At 43.9% G+C, this 18,710-nt stretch overlaps 1 protein-coding gene across 1 annotated transcript in view; it reads left to right on the top strand.

The window, feature by feature from the left end:
* Positions 1-18,710, top strand: part of epha6 (eph receptor A6) — a 475,249-nt gene that overhangs the window by 382,299 nt on the left and 74,240 nt on the right. Inside the window, exon 6 of the mRNA XM_067992840.1 lies at positions 915-1,023. Coding sequence (XP_067848941.1) covers positions 915-1,023 — 109 coding nt within the window. The remainder of the gene's footprint in view (positions 1-914; positions 1,024-18,710) is intronic.

Consider the following 18,710-nt stretch of genomic DNA (forward strand, 5'->3'; position numbering starts at 1 on the left):
TTTTAATAGGTAAAGTTAAACTGTCCAAAGGGCAGGGTGAGGATAATAAATGATTAATTTCTATCCCTTTGAATTTAACTTAACACTAATTTTCCACAGTTTGGGTGTGCATATATAAATCAGCAGCACTCATAAATTGATATTCCGTTACAAAACTGGTTCAAATCCATTTTGATTTGGAGGTACAAGAACTGTGAATTTCAAGTTCTTAAGCTGCAGTCTTTATAAACAAAGACATTCACTATCCCTTTCTATTGTTTCTGTAAGTCAGACTGTCCATCATAGTTGACAATATACTGCATTATCTGTGACTGACAACCAGCCTTACAGATCCAAAGTAAATGCATGATAACATTTAACAATATTGAAATGGTAACACATTGGAAGTGCAAAATGCAATGGACTAAAATTAGAATTTACATTTATAATTTATATATACAGTACTATTTCCTAATGATCAAATGTGCTTCATCATTTAACATAATTGAAGTAATTGCATCATAACTGGGGTGGACGTCTTCATGCACCAAGTACACAGAGCATGCTTGTAGTCACTGTCCGCCATGGTACTTGATGCCACCAAAAAGGGAACACTGGCACAGCACAAACTGTATGGTTATATGCATTACATAAATTAAGGGGCTACATGGAGGTCTATACTTTTATCTCAAGGATCAGACCACAACAAATACCAGTAAAGTTCTGCTCTCACAATTTGTAACATTAGCCCTGTATTTTTGTTGTATGATAGGCATTATTCTTAGCTCTTCTACCTTAAGGACTCAATGATTTTTTGTGTAGTGTCCATTTGTACAATAAAAAATGCTTGGAATGCAACTTTACATAAAATGTGACCATTTCTTCCTAACTGCAAACTATACTTCATTGTCCCATTTTTCCCATTTCTGTTCCAGCATCTGACATTGCCACAGAACAGGGTCAAGTTTTGGTCATAGCAACTGCTGCAGTTGGAGGATTCACTCTTCTAGTTATCCTTACCCTGTTCTTCCTAATCACTGGCAGGTAATGCATGTAATAAGCATCTTTTTTTATTCAATACCTGCAACCATCTTTAATGTCACATCTAGACAGTTAAAACACACTGGGGTAGATTTTGACTTTGTAGGATAAACGGGTGATAGCACCTCAATGATGACATCAATGAAAATTAAAATCGGGAGAGATATAAAACAGGCTGCCAATTCGCTATCCCCCGTTTTACACTATCGCAGGCAAAACCTACCCCACTGTCGTTAAAATGTACCTTTTTATATTTTGTTTTTATTTCTGAATATGTATTCATTGTGCTTTGTTAGAAGGTGAAACTGTCACTGCTTAAATTATATTTTAAGAAGTCAGGCAGCTTCAGGATTACTAATTAGCAGAACATATTTTTGCAATAATTACTTTTGTTGATGAGGAACAAGACTCTGTGAATGTTCATTCTATTCAGCATCCCTTTGTAATGCATTTATTACACCAGGTCAATGCAAACTGCTGTGGAGGACTAAAATACCAGAAATCAATATTATAAACGTCTACCACTGAGCATCCACAGCCCACTGGGGTAGAGAATTCCAAAGATTCACCACCCTCTGAGTGGAGAAATTCCTCCGCATCTCAGTCCTAAATGGCCGACCCTTTATCCTGAGACTACGCCTCCTAGTTCTAGACTCTCCAGCCAGGGGAAACAGCCTCTCCACATCTACCCTGTCAAACCCACTAAGAATTTTATATGTTTCAATGAGATCACCTCTCATTCTTCTAAACTCTAGAGAATACAGGCCCCTTCTACTCAATCTCTCCTCATAGGACAACCCTCTCATCTCAGGAATCAATTTAGTGAACCTTTGTTGCACCCCTCTAAAGCAAGTATATCCTCCCTTAGGTAAGGAGACCAAAACTGTACATAGTACTCCGGGTGTGGTCTCACCAAAGCCCTGTAAAATTGTAGCAAGACTTCCTTACTCTTGTACTCCAACCTCCTTACAATAAAGGCCAACATACCATTTGCCTTCCTTATTGCTTGCTGTACCTGCATGTTAACATTTGTATTTCGTGGACAAGGACACCCGAATCTCTCTGAACACCGACATTTAATAGTTTCTCATCATTTAAAAAATATTCTGTTTGTCTATTCTTCCTACCAAAGTGAATAACCTCACATTTCCCCACATTATACTCCATCTGCCACCTTCTTGCCCACTCACTTAACCTGTCTATATCCCTTTGCAGACTCTTTGCATCCTCCTCACGTCTTACTTTCCCAACTAGCTTTGTATCGTCAGCAAACTTGGATACATTACACTCAGTCCCTTCATCTAAGTCATTAATATAGATTGTAAATAGCTGAGACCCAAGCGCTGATCCTTGTGGCACCCCACTAGTTACAGCCTGCCAACCTGAGAATGACCCCTTTATTCCTACTCGCTTTTTTGTCCGATATCAATCCTCTATCCATGCTAATATATTACCCCCAATCCCATGAGCTCTTATCTTGTGTAACAACCTTTTGTGTGGCACCTTATCGAGTGCCTTTTGACAATGCAAACATGCCACATTCACTGGCTCCCTATTATCTACTCTGCTAGTTATAGCCTCAAAAAACTCTAACAAATTTGTGAAACACGATTTCCCTTACATAAGACCATGTTGACTCTGCCTAATCATACTACGATTTTCTAAGTGCCCTGTTACCACTTCCTTAATAATAGATTCCAGTATTTTCCCAATGACTGATGTCGGGCTAACTGGTCTGTAGTTCCCTGTTTTCTCTCTCCCTCCTTCCTTCAATAGCGGTGTTACATTTGCTACCTTCCAATCCACTGGGACCGTTCTAGAATCTTGGGAATTTTGGACGATCACAACCAATGCATCCACTATCTCTGCAACCACCTGTTTTAGAACCCTAGGATGTAGGTCCAGGGGATTTGTCAGCTTTTAGTCCCATTAATTTCTCCAGTACTTTTTCTTAACTGATATTAATTACTTTAAGTTCCTCAATCTCATTAGACATTTGGTTCCCCACTATTTCTGGTACGCTTTTTGTATCTACTACTGTGAAAACAGATACAAATATTTGCTTAACGTTTGTGCCATTTCCTTATTCCCCATTATAATTTCTCCTGTCTCAGCCTCCAAGTGACCCACATTTACTTTCGCTACTCTTCCTTTTTACATACTTGTAGAAGCTCTTACAATCTGTTTTTATATGTCTTGCTAGTTTACTCTCATATTCTATTTTCTCCCTCTTTATCAATTTTTTGGTCATCCTCTGCTGGTTTCTAAAACTCTCCCAATCTTCAGGCTTACTACTCTTCTTACAAACATTATAAGCCTCTTTTAATCTAATACTATCTTTAACTTCTTTAGTTAGCCATGGATGGATCAATTTTCCCCTGGAGTTTTTATTTCTCAATGGAATGTATGTTCGTTCAGAATTATGGAATATTTCTTTAATTTTTTGCCATTTCTTATCTACTGTCATATCCTTTAATCTAATTTCCCAATCAACCTTAACCAAGTCGCCCCTCATGCCTATGCTCCATCAAAAGTTCAGAATTGGGGATGTTCGCCGATGATTGCACAGTGTTCAGTTGCATTCGCAACCTCGCAGATAACAAAGCAGTCCGAGCCCGCATGCAGCAAGACCTGGACAACATCCAGGCTTGGGCTGATAAGTGGCAAGTAACAGTCACGCCAGACAAATGCCAGGCAATGACCATCTCCAACAAGAGAAAATCTAACCACTTCCCCTTGACATTCAACGTCATTACCAGCACCAAATCCCCAACCATCAACATCCTGGGAGGTCACCATTGACCAGAAATTTAACTAGACCAGCCACATAAATACTGTGGCTACAAGAGCAGGTCAGAGGCTGGGTATTCTGCGGCGAGTGACTCACCTCCTGACTCCCCAAAGCCTTTCCTCCATCTACAAGGCACAAATCAGGAGTCTGATGGAATACTCTCCGCTTGCCTGGATGAGTGCAGCTCCAACAACACTCAAGAAGCCCAACACCATCCAGGACAAAGCAGCCCGCTTGATTGACTCCCCATCCACCACCCTAAACATTCACTCCCTCCACCACTGGCGCACAGTGGCTGCAGTGTGTACCATCCACAGGATGCACTGCAGCAACTCGCCAAGGCTTCTTCGACAGCACCTCCCAAACCCATGACCACTACCACCTAGAAGGACAAGGGCAGCAGGCACATGGGAACAACACCACCTGCACGTCTCCCTCCAAGTCACACACCATCCCAACTTGGAAATATATCGCCGTTCCTTCATCGTCGCTGGGTCAAAATCCTGGAACTCCCTACCTAACAGCACTGTGGGAGAACCATCACCACACGGACTGCAGCGGTTCAAGAAGGCGGCTCACCACCACCTTCTCAAGGGCAATTAGGGATGGGCAATAAATGCTGGCCTTGCCAACGACGCCCACATCCCATGAACGAATAAATTTTTAAAAATTGGCTTTTTTTAAGTTTCTGACTTAAGTACGTCACTCTCAAACTCAATGTCAAATTCTATCATATTATAATCACTCTTCCCCAGATGATCCCTTACTATGAGATTACTAATTAACCCTGTCTCATTACACAAGACAAAATCTAAAATAGCCTTTTCCCTGGTCGGCTCCACAATGTATTGTTCTAGGAAACTGTCTCGAATGCATTCCATGAACTCGTCCTCCAAATTACCTTTGCCAATTTGATTTGTTCAGTCTATATGACGATCAAAATCCCCCACGATTATTGCATTACTTTTGTTACAAGATCCTATTATTTCTTGATTAATACTCTGTCCAACAATATAGCTACTATTGGAGGGCCGATAAACTACTCCCACCAGTGTTTTCTGCTCCTTGTTATTTCTTATCTGTTACTATTGTTGCAAGGATTATGCTGTGCTTCTTGACTACTTTTGTCTCGGAGGGAAGTTAATGCTGTTTAGCCTGGATTTCTCATAAGAAAAATGTAATGGGCCGGATTTTCCTGTGAGTGGCGATTGAACTGCGCCTGCTCTTCTTTAGACTTGCACTTGGCCATAGACTTCGCATGGGCTTTTGCACGGCACGTACCTCTTATCAGGTGCTCAATCCAACACGGCGCCCGCTACAGGGCATCTGGGTCCTGTGTGAACGGGGCAAGCAACTGTGTATCTCCTTAGCCAATCAGTTTGAAGCATCGTTAATGAGCAGCGCAGAGTCAGAACCAGGAAGTGTAAGTTAGAATAGTGAATTCAATGTCAAATCAGGTTCAGAAAGTGAAATAGTGTAAGAAATATTGAAATAAGAGACAGAGATAAAACAGACAGAATGAAAGAGTAAAAAAATGAAAACATATTTAAAAAACAATTAAAATCTGAAGGAATGAGACTCCACACTTGTAAAAGTTAATTTTCAGTGCCAGAGAGGTTGTTTGGCAGTCATTAAGACTCCCCGGCCCATTAAACGGGTGCTTAGACTTGAAATGGCTTGACGTACTTTTTTTTGGCGAGATTAGTTCGCATCCATCAGGTTGGTGCAGGAACTTCATGCTGTTCCATTCATTTGAATGGGGAGTTAGCCCGCAAGATGTCGTTCTCGCGAAGCTTGTGGGGTAGCGTCGCATCTAGTACAGCAACTTCTGGATTTCCGCATTTAACTGCACATGTGCGGTCACTGTACCAGTTGCATAGAAATAACAGTGAGCCCTGAAAGCCTCGCTGTTATTTTCACAGGAAAATCGAGCCCATTGTAAACTTTTCCAATCTCTCTCTTTGAAATCCAGACACTAGGTCTTGCATTCAGAGTAATCAATTCTGAACTACTTAATATTTAATTATCAGAAATTGTATTTCTTGTGGCTGTTTTTTTTTTATTATACAGACACAGGAATGAGAGATTGGTTTGCTAGGAGATTTTCCATTTGAATTATAATTTCTTCATGTGAAAAAATATAGCCAATGTGTAATATTTATAACTGAATGATTGAATCTGTCACTTGCAACTGATTTCGAAGTATTCAATGTAAATACTTCCACCATTTGAGTGATAGGACATGGGTTTGTGGTCATAATTCCCTATGCAGTGAGTTCCAGATCTTCATAATGTTGCAAGGGACACGTGTCAGGTGGGCATTAGTCACTTCCCACTTGGGAGGAAAAATGGGAGCATTGGTCACCCCAGGGTAATCTCACAGCTGGTTCAAAAGCATCATTGCCTGAGGTATTTCTGGCTGGCAAATGGTGCATGAGTCAGGTGAACCCATGGAAACAGTGAAGAAATGAAATAAAAAATAATTCAGTGGGAAATTGGACTGCCTGGTGTGGTATTGAAGCATACAAACCAGGAAGGTCTCGGGTATATTCTGTAATCTCTGCTGAACTCACCAATCTCGGCTGGGGCAGGTATAGTGATGTTACACTTGGCTTCAGTGCCACTAACCTAGGGAAGAAAAAAATATCCCAGGTTTATGCTTCTGATCCCTGCTAGAAAGTGCACATATTCAGGCAGATCTGGCTTGGCTGCGATGCCCTCTCCCCCATTTAATAACTTCATACTGTTTAGTTTCATTCATCGGGAATGACTTTGTGGATCAGGTACTGGAGGGCTAGAATGATAACAAAGCATGGTTTCAGAAAAGAATGGGAGAAAATTATCAATAACAAGAAAAGGGACAGGGAAAAACTGAAACCCTTTCCCTGCTGTAAAAACAAATTAACCAAGGTTGTCTGTGAAAGAAGGAAAATGATTAAGGGGCCATGTTTCATGATGCTAAGATTGGCTTAATGTTAAAAGCCCCATTTTTCACCACAGCAAAAGCTGGTTATTTGCTATTTTGTTTCATTTAGCTGTCGCTTTACATAGTATGATTTAAATTTTAATTAAAGTGAAAATACAGCTTTGTGCGCTGTTTGCATTTCCTATCTCGATTTTTCTTTGCTCCTTTCGGGACCTGCTATGTCATACTTGAACTTTCTTATGAGACAAGCAATTGGTTTCCAGCCATCTGCTGGTTTTTGCAGTAAGCATTAGCAGGTACATCATGAGAGGAATTTGGAGAAAGTTGTCCGTTTTCTCCTTTGTGTGTGAAACTACGTAGCTTTTATTTGGCAGTCCCTGAGGACTGTAAGTTCAGACACTCAACATAAGTGACGAAAGTGTTAAATGGAGGTACTCAGCCTCACTCCTTTCCTCATATTTGGCTGGCCTTTGTAAAATCATAGAATGGTTACAGCATAGAGGAGGCCATTCGGCCCATCGAGTCTGTGCCAGCTCTATGCAAGAGAAATCCAGCTAGTCCCACTCCCCCATCCTTTCCCTGTAGCCTTGCAATTTTTTTCCCTTCAAGAGCTTAACCAATTCCCTTTTGAAAGTCATGATTGAATCTGCCTCCACCACCCCCTCGGGCAGTGCATTCCAGATCATTACCACTCGCTATGTAAAAAAGTCTTTCCTCATGTCGCCTTTGGTTCTTTTGCCAGTCACCTTAAATCTGTGTCCTCTGGTTATTTACCTTTTCGCCAATGGGAACAGTTTCTCTCTATCTACTCTGTCTAGAACCCTCATGATTTTGAATACCTCTATTAAATCTCCTCTCAACCTTCTCCGCTCTATGAAGAACATCCCCAGCTTCTCCAGTCTATCCACGTAACAGAAGTCCTTCATGCCTGGAACCATTCTAGTAAATCTTTTCTGCACCCTCTCCAAGGTCTTCACACCCTTCCTAAAAAGTAGTGCCCAGAATTGGACACAATACTACAGTTGTGGCCAAACCAGTGTTTTATAAAAGTTCATTATGACTTCCTTGTTTTTGTACTCTATGCCTCCGTTTATAAAGCCCAGGATCCCATATGATTTTTTAACCGCTATCTCAACCTGCCCTGCCAACTTCAACGATCATTGCACATACACCCCCAGTTCTCTCTGTTCCTGCACCCGCTTTCGAATTGTAACCTTTAATTGATATTGCCTCTCCTCATTCTTCCTACCAAAATGTATCATTTCGCACTTCTCTGTGTTAAATTTCATCTACCACGTGTCCGCCCATTCCACCAGCCTGTCTATGTCCTCTTGAAGTCTATCACTATCCTCCTCACTGTTCACTACACTTCCAAGTTTTGTGTCATCTGCAAATTTGGAAATTGTACCCTGTACACCCAAGTCCAAGTCATTAATATATATCAAGAAAAGCAGTGGTCCTAGTACCAACCCCTGGGGAACACCACTGTATACCTTCCTCCAGTCCAAAAATAGCCGTTCACCACTACTCTCTGTTACCTGTCACATAGCCAATTTTATATCCATGCTGCCACTGCCTCTTTTATTCCATGGGCTTCAATCTTGATGACAAGCCTATTATGTGGCACTTTATCAAATCTCTTTTGGAAGTCCATATATACCATATCAACTGCATTGCCCTCATCTACCCTCTCTGTTACCTCTTCAAAAAACTTAATCAATTAGTTAAACATGATTTGCCTTTAACAATCTGTACTGGCTTTCCCTTATTAATCCACACTTGTCCAAGTGACTATTAATTTTGTCCTGGATTATCATTTCTAAAAGTTTCCCCACCACCGAGGTTAAACTTACTGGCGTGTAGTTGTTGCATTTATCCTTACACCCTTTGTTGAACAAGGGTGTAACATTTGCAATTTTCCAGTTCTCTGGCACCACTCCCATATCTAAGGATGATTGGAAGATTATGGCCAGTGCCTCCACAATTTCCACCTTTACTTCCCTCAGCAACCTAGGATGCATCCCATATGGACCTGGTGACTTATCTACTTTAAGTACAGCCAACCTTTCTAGTACCTTCTCTTTATCAATTTTTAGCCCATCCAGTACCTCAACTACCTCCTCTTTTAATGACTTGTGCAGCATCTTCTTCCTTGCAAAAGACAAATGCAAAGTACTCATTTAGTGCCTCAGCCATTCCCTCTGCCTCCAAGCGTAGGTCTCCTTTTTGGCCTCTAATCGCCACCCCCCACCCCTCCTCTTACTACCTGTTTACTATTTATATGCCTATAGAAGACTTTTGGATTCCCTTTTATGTTAGCCGCCAGTCTATTCTCATACTCTCTTTTTGCCCTTTCTATTTTCAGCCGGGTTCTCACTTGTATCATCAACCTGACATCTGTCATACGCCCCTTTTTTCTGCTTCATCTTACTCTCTATCTCTTTCATCATCCAGGGAGCTCTGGCTTTGGTTGCCCTACCTTTCCCCCTCGTGGGAATGTATCTAGACCGTATCCGATCTATCTCCTCTTTAAAGGCCACCCATTGTTTGATTCCTGTTTTGCCTGCCAATCTTTGATTTCAGTTTACCTGGGCCAGATCCATTCTCAACCCACTGAAATTGGCCCTCCTCCAATTAAGTATTTTTACTCCAGAATGCTCCTTGTCCTTTTCCATAGCTAATCTAAACCTCATGATACTATGTTCGCTGTTCCCTAAATGTTCCCACACTGACACTTGCTCCACTTGACCTATCTCATTCCCCAGAACCAGATCCAGCAATGCTTCCTTCCTCATTGGGCCGGAAACATACGGATCAAGAAAGTTCTCCTGAATACATTTCAGAAATTCTTCCCCCCTCTGCCCTTTATGCTAATACTATCCCAGTCTATATTATGAAAATTGAAGTCCCCCATTATCACTACTCTATGGTTTTTGCACCTCTCTGTAATTTCCCTACAAATTTGCTCCTCTATATCCTTCCCATTACTTGGTGGCCTATAGAATACACCCAGTAGTTTAATGGCACTTCAAATGTTTCTTAATTCTAACTTAATAGATTCTGTTCTTGACCCTTCCAGGACATCCTCTCTCTCCAGAACTGCAATATTCTCCTTAATCGATACTGCCACCCCCCATGCCCCCCCCCACCCCCCCACTCCTTTCTCTCCTTCCTTATCTTTCCTGAACACCTTGTATCCAGAAATATTTAGTACCCAATCTTGCCCTTTTTGAGCCAGGTCTCCGTTACCTCCACAACATCATATTCTCATGTTTTGCGCCTGCAGCTCACCAACCTGTTTACTAGTCTTCATGCATTTACACATATGCACTGTAAACCTATCTTAGACCCTCTTGTATTCTCTCTTAATCTGATCCCACCTAATACCGTACTAATTCTTACTGTAGTGCTATCTTTCTCTCTGAATCCTTTGTATACCTTGTTTCTCCTTTCCAATGCTACATCCTGGTGCCCACCCCCCTGCCAAATGAATTTAAAGCCTTCCCCACAGCACTATGAACCTCCCCGCGAGGACATTGGTCCCAGCTCTGTTGAGATGCAACCTGTCCGGCCTGTACAGGTCCCACTTACCCCAGAACTGGTCCCAATGCTCCAGGAATCTAAAGCCCTCCCTTCTGCACCATCTCTCCAGCCACGCATTCCTCTGCTATATCCTCATATTTCTATACTCACTGGTGCGTGGCACCATGAGTATCCAGAGATTACTCCCTTTGAGGTACTGCTCATTAATCTCTTTCCTAACTCCCTAAAATCTTCCTGCAGGACTTCATCCCTCTTTGTACCTATGTCATTGGTACCAATATGGACCACGACCTCTGGCTGTTCACCCTCCCCCTTCAGAATGTTCTGCAGCCGCTCAGTGACATCCTTGATCCCGGCACCAGAGAGGCAACATACCATCCTGGAATCACGTCTGCGGTCGCAGAAACGCCTGTGTGTTCCCCTAACTATTGAATTCCCTATCACTATTGCTTTCCCGATCTTCCTCCTCCCCTCCAGTACAGCTGAGCCACCCGTGGACTTGGCTCTGGCTGTACTCCCCAGAGGAACCATTGCCATCACCACCAGTTAGAGAGTGAGATGCACTCAGGGGACTCCTGCTCTACCTGCCTGGTCCTCCTTGTCTATCTTGCGGTCACCCAGTCCCTCTCTGCCTGCACTCTGTTAAGCCGCAGGGTGACCACCTCCTGAAACGTGCTATCCACATAGCTCTCAGCCTTGCGGATGCACTGCAGTGACGCTAGCCACTCCTCAAGCTCCGAAACCCAGAGCTTGAGTTCCTCCAGCTGACGATACTTCCTGCACCTGTGGCCGTCCAGGACACAGGAAGCGTCCTGGAGTTCCCACATGGCACAAGATATGCATTCAACGGGACTGAGATGCCTTGCCATGCCTCTATTTAATAGATTACTAACTAAACTTACCAGAAATAAACTAACGACTTAGAAAAAAACACTCACCAACCAGCTCCTTCCCTGATGCTGACATCACTTGAGTTTTTTTTTATTTTTTACCTCGCTCCCTGATGCCTTCACACTTTATCCTCTGCGGCGTTCTGCTCCTCTGCCCCCAAACTCCTTCAGGTCCGCTCTCCTGACCTTCGGGCTCTCCGATCAGTTTTATTCAAAAAAAGTTAAAATTTATTTTCCCAGAATTCCCCAAATGGTCAGAAAGACAAAGGTAAAGTCTGGTGTTACTGTAAACCATAAAGACCAAGAGGTGCAGGTTCAATTCCTGCTATGTGTAGATTTAGCTGGTCTCAGCTAGAGCACCGGTTGGTCTGCTACAATTGTCCTTAGACAAAATCAGCCAGGGTTTGTTCCGTGAGCATTTCTGGGAAGTGTGAATGTGTTGGGTGAGAACAGGACCACACTTGCCTGTGATACTGTACAGATTCATGTGCTCTCCAAGCTCATACAAAGAATGATCCCTTGAGGTGGTTGGGGTTGGGTTGAGTTGAGTGAGGTAGCAGAATACTGCTGATGCCTGTGGAACTGTACACCAGAGAGTTGGTGCCTTTTCCCAATTATGTTCTCTATTATTGGAGGAAAAGAATTTTAAAGTTTTTTAAAAATACAATCCTTATTCTTCTTTTAAATTCTTTAATGGCAGTTTGGGGACTTCAGCCCTAGCTTTTGATATCCATCGGGTTTCAATCCCTATTGTATTTTCTGTACATATTTTATATAGAGAGGAGTAGGATTAAAGAAAGAACTTGCATTTATATAGTGCCTATCACGACCTAAGGACTTCCCAGAGCACTTTACTTTTTTGTAGTGTAGTCACTGTTGTAATGTGGGGAGACACAACAACAAATTTACACACAGCAAGGTCCCACAGACAGCAATGAAATAAACGACCAGATAATCTGATTTAGTGATGTTGGTTGAGGGATAAATATTGGCCAGGACTCCCCCGCTCTAACTCAAAATTAGATGTGATCTGTTACATCCACCTGAGAGGCCAGATGGGACTTCCTCAGTACTGCACTGAACTGTCAGCCTAGATTATGTGCTCAAATCTCTGGAGTATGACTTGAACCCACAAATTTCTGACCAGAGACAAGAGTGCTACCAACTGAGGCACAGCTGACATTTCAATTTTCTTTTTATTAAATTTTAAACTTGAGCCCCTGGCCATAGTTCATTTACTATTGCTAGGAAAAAAGCTTTACATTCATTTTTTAAATTCTTTTTATATTTTTAATATTTTCCACTGAATTTGTAAACATCCTTGAATTGAAATGTTTATAAATTCAGTGGAAAATATTACAATCCTGGTCTACTGCTCTTCCATATTTATAATTATGAGACTTTGAAAAATATTTTAATACATTATAAGGAGATCCTGGGTCTAGAGGATATGCAATTATCTCTCGCCAAGTAGAAGCTTGGCAGAGTGGTAGATTGGGGCCTCCAGTAGGACGCAGCAGATTCTGCATACACATATGGATGATTCTGCACTCCATGCTCCCTGCTAGCACAGCTTCCTCACTGGAAGCATGGGATTGGAGAATCATCCCTACAGTCTCTCTGGGATTTGAGAGATCATGGGCTCAATTTTAGCCCCAAAGTCCGGGTGGGTTAGGGCAGGGGGGCAATCAAAATCGGGTTTTTTTTGAGTGGGAACGAATCCCGGCTTCAACTTGCTGAAAAACGCGTACAACCCAGACGCATCTGGGTGCGTGTGTGCTTCAGGAAGCCGGAAGACCTGACTGCTTTATTTAAACAAGTAATTAAGGAACCGAAGCTACTTAATATTTTGTGTATTGAGGCAGGGAAACTATTTTAACCCAGTCTCAACGTGTTTCCTGTGCTGTCTGAAAGGCGCCATGGAAACGGTGGCAGGTTGCAGCTGCTATCCATTTGGCCATTTCAATCATTGTTTGACAGAAAGGGATAAAAGGTGAGTTTTTGGAGCAGGGCAAGCAGTTCTTTCAGACAAATCTTTGGCTGGGAGTTCTTTGTGTTTAGACTCAGATTTCTTTGTTCACACTCAGAATTCTTGTGTTCACACATATTGACCTAATTTTAGACCCCCCTCAAACTGTTAACATCAGGGTGGGGGTGCAATGACTGCATTCGCTAGTACATTTGAGGAGGAGGCACATCACCATCCGCACCAGGCGTGGCGTGCAGTTCTGGGAGTTGCAGCTCCACAAGATAGAGATGCGTCACAGGGACCTGCAGAAGAGCAGAGAGGAGAACAATGGAAGAGCCGATGTCACAGGAGGCACTACCCAGTTGAGAGGGTCTACAGACAGAGGCTGAGCTTCCTGGACCTCTCAGAGGAGCAGCACCTACGAAAGCTCAGGGTGAGTCGCCAGGAGGTCACAGACATCTGCGCACTCCTTCATGCAGAGCTGCTGGCCATACATTGGCCGTGGCAGTTAAAGTGACCACTGCCCTCAACTTCTTCACCTCTGGATCCTTCCAGGGCGTCAGCGGTGACATTGCCGGGGTGTCTCAGTCGTCTGCTGACATGTGGTATATGATAGGTAACGGATGGCTTGTTTTGCCAAATTTCCCATTGACGACATCAGCCAGACTGAGAGGACAGTGAGTTTCCACTCACTGGCTGGCTTCCCACAGGTACCGGGCGCAATTGATTGCACACACATAGCAATTCGAGCACCTCCACATGAACCAGGACTGTTCATCAACTGAAAGGGATATCACTCCATTAATGCGCAGCTGTTTAGCGACCACTGGAAGAGATTTCTGAAGGTGTGTGCCAGCTACCCTGGCAGCTGCCATGATTCCTTCATTTTGCGTGAGTCCAAAATCCCGGCCCTCTTCCACGCACAAGACAGATTTAAGGGCTGGCTCCTTGGAGACAAGGGATTACCCTCTGCAGACGTGGCTCATGACATCTGAGAAACCCCCTCAGCGAGGCACAGCAGCGGTACAACGACAGTCACATCACCACGAGGTCTGTCATTGAACATGCCATAGGACTGCTCAAGGTGCGGTTTCAGTGCCTGGATCAATCCGGGGAAGCCCTTCAATACTCACTGGCGAAAGTGGGTAGAATTATAGTCGTTCTTTGCATCCTGCACAACATCGCTCAAAAAAGAGGGTTACCGGTGCACGAGGCCCCATGCCCTCTTGAAGCATCTGCATCTGCCATCAACATTGAGGAGGAGGACAATGGACAACCCATCGGCAGAGCAGCGGCTCACATGGCTGCTCATGAGGCCAAGGAGTCACTCATATTTGATAGGTTGTCATAAGGAGATCTGCAAAGTTAAGATAGTCAAGTTCTCACACCACCTGGAATGAGCACCGCCAACACCAGCAACCCCACGCCCCCGCACAAAACATTCCTACAACCACACATACACCCACTGTAAACACACCCACTGGATGGCATCAAGGCTAACCGTTCATGATGGAGCACATGAAAGGGCGCTATCACGAAAGCAACTCAAGAATGGGCAGGACGTGGCAGTGGTGGTAAGAATTATAACATTTAACATGCATGGAACAAAAGACAAAGAGAAATGAAAAACATGTCAATCTATCAAACTCCCTTGTCCGTACCTTTTGTGATCACAAAACTTTTGCCTTTCGCTTCCTACTACTTCTACGGGGTGCATCTCCTGTGGTTGCAACAGAGGTAGTGGATGGTTGCTCATGTTCATGCCCTGACTCCTGAGATGTTTAGGGCTTACGCCCTCTGGGTTTTGAATCCCGTGAGGGCCACGCCAAAGACTGCTCCACCTGCACCTGTGCAGGGGCAGACTTAGCTATCTGGAGAGGAGGCAGCATTGTGGGTACTGGCTGAGAGGGGGGCAACGGCTGAGACGTGGGAGTGCTTTGAGTGGCGTTACCCACTTCCATGTCCCCTTTCACCATCATCCCTATCCTGGGCCAGGGCCATCATTCCTAAAACCCTGCTGGACAACAGTTTGGAGGACATGTGTAATGCCTTGTAAGGCCACTTCTAAAATCTCTGTTTACAGCGGCAGAATGTTGTTCACCCTGAGTCCGCACGGCCGTTGTCAAGATCTGAATGGACTCATTTGTGAGCCCTGCTTGAATTTCGATGGAGACATTTCCAACTGTTTCCCAGTTCCACTAATGCTGGAGGTGGACTCCTCCATCCTCTCCGCTATTGTGGAGAGTGCGCGTGGCACGTCTTCCAGTACCTCGCAAATGTGCTGCTGTCCCTCGATCATTGTCCTTTTAAAGAATGGCCCCCAGGGTTCAGCATCTGTGTCCAGCTGAGCAGAGCCTGGAGAGGAGTGTGCCCACGGACTCGCCATGGCTGCCCCGTCACCAGCGTCTGCTTGTGCTCACGTGTGTGGTGACTCACCAGATAACAACCCAACTAATTCACTACTAGGACCCACCGAGGTGTGAGTATCTGCGCTGGTGCATGGCTCGCTATGATGTGATGGTGTGCCTTCAGAGGCAGGGAGCTCCTCTGAGGAATCGCCCTCTTCAGTTACTTCAGTCGTTGGAAGGCCTGGAAGAGAACAGAAGGTGATATTAAGATGCAATGTTGCGATGAGCATACTGAGGTGTTCAACATGAATATCATTAATAACATCAATTCATGTTGTGTGTGATGAATGTTAAAGTTCTGTCACCAGAAGTTTGTGGGGTGCCAGTCTCAGCATCCCCGAGGGACAGGCACTCAATCGTGCAGCTGAGTTCCAGGGCCTCCTCCTCCGCCTCTGTGAGGACCAATATTTGTTGTGCCCCCCCTCCAGTCCCCGCCCTCTCCCTTGCATTCTGCGCTCTTCTCCTACAAGGGGAGAAAGTACAGACGTGTGAGTGAGTGATGGTGAAGTGGTCAGCCAATTAATGCATTTCTTTGGGAGAGGCTGACCATGAAAGTGATTCATCAGAGGGTGATTATCAGACATATACATCACATTGCACAGGATTGGGGTGAGTGGTAATGGTGGGTTCACAAATGGGGAGGTGAGGAAGTGCTCAGAAAATGAAGATAAGTTAAGGATGGGCCTTAAGTGGGCGTGAGGAGTGATGTGATGGAGTAGGCTTCGCAGGGCAGAATGTGAGTGGGGGGGGAGTGGGGATGTGCCCCACAGAATGCAGGTGAATCAGTGTGTTTTCACTTTTGCTGACCTGGTTGGGTCATTGAAGCACTTCATACACTGGACCCAACTATGAGAGATGTTGCTACTGCTGGTCACCTCCTCTGCCATCTCGAGCCAGGCCCTCTTGATGGCAGAGACAGGGCGCTTCCTCCTATCCTCCGGGTAGTATATTTCCCTCCTCCTCCTCACCCCGGCCAGTTGCACCTCGTGCGGAATTATTGAATTTTGGTGCAGGCTTGCAGCTGTATTGCTCCATTATGTTGAATTGCTCCTTTCCCCAACAAGAGCTATTGCATCAATGGTCCTTTAAATACTCCAGCTGACAGCACCTCATGTGGGTGTGCAGTCCGCCCGCTGCGCAGCTTTCAGAGAGCAAACCTGGAAGCCACATTGAGGGCCTTCAGTTAGGTCGCGATCGGGTGGGGAAAGGTAAGGATTTTTTTTCGTGTTTCCCACGTGCCCTTTGACCATCCCGTCGGCATATTAAAATCCTGCCCTATGTGTTCATTAACACGCCCAAAGACCTTCTAGATTAAGCACTTCAATTAACATAATAGCCATTGTCAGCATATTACATTGTTGCAGTATCTACCCCATGTTTTGAAATTGTGCTATGTTGTATAAATAGAAACTGTTAAATGAGCCAGCTGCTGAGCTCATTTTAATCCTTTCAGTGCTAAATGTCCTTGGCACCTTTTTGGAGTATCGTGTACCATTTTTGTTTTGTATCCTGCTTTCCTCTTGTTCACTTTTTCCGTGTTGCAGGTGGGAGGTGACTGATCAATGGGACTCAGATAGGAGGCATTGACACATCAACATCAAATTGGTTAGCACCAGAACACCTTTCTGGACCATTCTGGTCCACTTCAAACACTGCTTCACATGTGGTCAATGGTGCTTATGAACCTACCTCACTTTGACGCAGCTTGTTGCCATAGCAATTTGCTGCACTATAAAAGACCCACATTTCCAGTAACCGAATCTGGTTTGATTAACATTATCACAAAACATGTTTGCCTAAAATGTTATTAGTCTGCCCTCTGCAAAGTGTTGAATACATTTTTAGTGTCAGTGCTAAAACTTCTTTTCAAATTCCATTTTTACAATGCTGCCACTAAACAGAATTTGCATCGTATATTGAGCTACAACTGCAGCTTAACACAATGAAAAATCTAAATGTCCGATACTTGCCGCTCCCTTTAGAAGTGACTTGGCCCATTTAAATTCTACCCTTGGATCAGATTTCTAAATGGATCATGTTCGCATGTGTCTGGAGTCCATTGTCATTTTTGGTTTATTTTTAACAATCTTTGAATTTTAAACAATAAATCTGATTACCCCTAACCCCTGAAACGAAGTCAGCCAAAGCATTAGAAATTATCAATTCGTTGCAGTCTATCCCAATGACACAGGATAGGATGAATAGCGACTGCAAATGAGGCAATTCAGAATAAGCAGCCAGAGAATGATAAGCAGGCAGTGCTCATATTAACCTTTTGTATACCAAGTGATATTGGTGGCCTTTCAAAAATGGGCGTATTTTACCTGATATAATGGGGCCGACAATGCGATGGAAAGCGCCTGAAGTGCTGCAGCCCCTTGGGCACCAGAGGCCCAAATAATCAGATGCAGAATAGGCCTGAGGCCTACTCTGCATCCAAGATGCATTATACATGTCTATGCACTCGTGAAACGCTTCACGTGCTAGTGCTGTGCAGAGACTGTATACAAGGCTCATTATAGGGCCAAGCTTTATTTAAATGAGGGGTCCTCCTTATAATGCAATCTGCAGGGCTAAGGAGCACCTGATAGGCATAAAACAGATACTGCAAATGAAACCTGCGCTTCTTTCAGTTGGGCCTTTGTTGTTAAATGTACATTACTGTTTTTGCTGTATCTCTTAGCAACTCACTGTTCCTGCACTATTTTGGTCCAGTTGGATAAAGAAGCTAGGGAAACTTTTTGGAGCCTTCCTGATTGCTACATAAAGCTGGACTGCAACTTTTATTTGTGGAGCTGAAGTTGCTACTAAGCTCCCTTGCCTGCAGTTATGAGTATTCCTATGGGCAGATCTTTCTATTTGCAGGTTCTAAATGTATGAATTGTGTATATATACCCAGGCTTTCACACCTGAACCCTGTCTGAAGACACTTGCCCACTCAAGCTAAGATTCCTAAAGGTCACCATAACAGTTATGCACATCCAGTAGCCAGACTATGCATAGTTACCACTGTGTTGAACTTTTATACAGTGGGTTCCTTACAGACATGTGCAGGAGATCTCTGACACATCTCCCAGCCTACAGTTCACAATTGCATCAAGCAGACCACCAATGCATTGTTTGCCAGGGCCAGGGACTTCATATATTTTCATATGGAAAGCAG

The sequence above is a fragment of the Heptranchias perlo genome, chromosome 11, assembly GCF_035084215.1.
Source record: "Heptranchias perlo isolate sHepPer1 chromosome 11, sHepPer1.hap1, whole genome shotgun sequence".
Classification (NCBI taxonomy): Eukaryota; Metazoa; Chordata; class Chondrichthyes; order Hexanchiformes; family Hexanchidae; genus Heptranchias; species Heptranchias perlo.